This window comes from Etheostoma spectabile, chromosome 17, assembly GCF_008692095.1.
Source record: "Etheostoma spectabile isolate EspeVRDwgs_2016 chromosome 17, UIUC_Espe_1.0, whole genome shotgun sequence".
Lineage (NCBI taxonomy): Eukaryota > Metazoa > Chordata > Actinopteri > Perciformes > Percidae > Etheostoma > Etheostoma spectabile.
In genome coordinates this window covers 16,858,208-16,860,511 of record NC_045749.1, presented here as the reverse complement: position 1 = coordinate 16,860,511, position 2,304 = coordinate 16,858,208, and the positions used below count along the sequence as shown (strand labels likewise).

The 2,304-nt window shown below is 40.2% G+C and overlaps 1 protein-coding gene across 1 annotated transcript in view; it reads right to left on the bottom strand.

Moving 5' to 3' along the window:
* Positions 1-2,304, bottom strand: part of kif16bb (kinesin family member 16Bb) — a 24,869-nt gene that overhangs the window by 20,386 nt on the left and 2,179 nt on the right. The window contains exons 6-7 of the mRNA XM_032541725.1: positions 502-614; positions 279-421 (exon numbers count right to left, since the gene is read on the bottom strand). Coding sequence (XP_032397616.1) covers positions 279-421; positions 502-614 — 256 coding nt within the window. The remainder of the gene's footprint in view (positions 1-278; positions 422-501; positions 615-2,304) is intronic.

Sequence of the window (2,304 nt, the reverse complement as noted above, 5' to 3'; positions counted from 1 at the left end):
GGGGACATTACTGAGCAGTCTGTCTAGTCTAAAGAGGCACAATCACAGAGGAATACTTTCAGGAGGTCTGATGACAAAAGTGCTACTTCATTTGGAAAAAATGAAAAAGGGGATATATGGAGGGGAAAAAAAGTTGAAAATTATTCCACTAAACAGATAAACAAGGCTAATTAGAGCTCTTGAGGGATGGCCTTTACTAAGACCCAAAGAGTTTAATAAAACTTTTAAATCATGTTTGAGACACAGCAGCAAGGATACGCTTAAGCACCGGAGCTCACCTGTGTGAAGCTGATGGTGAAGATGGCGTGGGAGCGACTGCTAAGGTCATTCATGCATGTGCTGGCTGTGGTGCGGTTGGCATTGCCGAGAATGATCAAGTCCTCCATTTCACTGTGGTTGTGTACCAAGTGCTTGGACAGATCTACACAGAAATGCATTAGATTTTCTTCATTTTACACAAGCTGAGACGGGCGCTGGATGGAGAATAAAAACCCGGCTTACTCTCTACATAGGGTCCATCCCTGGGGTGCTCTCTCACTCTCAAGCCTCCAACTGTGGGTGTAGTTCTCTTCTTTAGAAGGTCCTGCACACGTTCATTATATATCTCTAAATAGCTGGTGCCAAGAGAGAAACACAAATGCTAAGTTTGATCCAAGATTGCACACCAGGCCACAATGGTTTCAGTCTTGATAGATGAATGGCACAGCACCAAATGAGAACAAAACAAGTTGCTATTCACCATCTAGTATCAAAAGAGATGTGCAGTAGGTTTTTAGCCAAATGGTGCATGTTGTTCATGCACTGCTCTGCTTGCACTGGCAATAAATAAACATATGCAAAGTAGGTTTTGGCAGAGCACTTCAATCAATACTGAGTGTGTGCAAGAAGCAAACGGGACTAGGCTGATTCAAAAACAATGCAAGGAGCAATTAGGCTTTACGAAAGTGATGGAATGGCAGAGCCCATATTCTGTGGATGTAGCCAGTCAGGTTGTTTTCTGGCACAGCACTGAAAACTCAAACAGGGTCACATTATTGGATGGTTTCTAAATGACTAGGAGGTATAGCTGCCATTACAATAACACAGGAAGGATTTTTAAGCCAGTTCCACACTGTTGATCATCCTGTCCTTACAAATACAAAATGTATGTTTTACAATGTAGGGATGAATGTGCAAGGGATGGAGACCAAGAGCTTAGGACATCTAACCTAATAAATCTGTCTTTGAAATTTCTCATGAACCGTTTGTTCAATCCACACAATCACACTTGCTTTCCTGGGTACCCAATGAATTTGACCAGTTTGGACAGCACTGGATATTGAAAACACTGAATAAAACTAAACTGCAGAATAATAAGAGGTTGAGGAAAAATTCACCATTTCTAAACCGAGGCAGAACATAACCTAATCTCGGAGCTTCCTCCAGTGCTGTGGAGATATCTCAGAGCTGACGGGGCAAAGACTCACCCTGGGTCCGGTTAATGAAGTCTGCCGCTAACTTATAACACTAATAACATGACCGTTGGCCAAATACCCCACAAATCAAAACATTTACAACCAAGTCACTAAGCCGGTTTGGAAATTAACACCTCTGCTGAAGTGTTAAATTTGTTCACGAAAATATGACACAAGAGAACAATGCTGTCATTAAACGTTGGCTGTGGCGATAAACATGTAATATTGTTGACACTAAACTGTAATTGAACAAAAACTCTACAAACACGAAAAATGTAGACTTTCCATAGAAACCGGTTCATGCCAATAATCACGAGGAGTTAACCTCTATTTATGGGCGCCAGCTCCAACTGAGCTTTCCATGCCCCAAAGAATATCAAAGCATTTTTAATTATATTCTGTCTACTTTAATCCTATTGTGATTTCATTTTGTCTGTAAGAAAAGGTGATAATACTTAACTTCATGGATGATCACACTTTCTGAAAATTGGTTTGGAAAGTAATGTGTAACTCACACCTCTGCTGGGTATTTACCAAATTAATACTGTACAAATGTGTTAGTCATCAAAAGCATCCTGCTGTCATTTTCACGCCATTCAACAGGGATCAAAGATCATCAGATAACTCCCAATTCTACAGTTGAATTAAACCCACATAATGTTCAAACAGCACACATGCTACCAAATGGCTATGGTTTCACAGTAGCTTGATGGGCTTAAAATCTTCAATTTAGCTCCCAACATAATCATTTAGGAGTAGAGCTCGGACATGTAATCATGAAACAGATGAGACTAGATATCTTCTGATTATAGTAATAAAGTCTTGATGTTGGCTTTTTCCTGACTTGAAA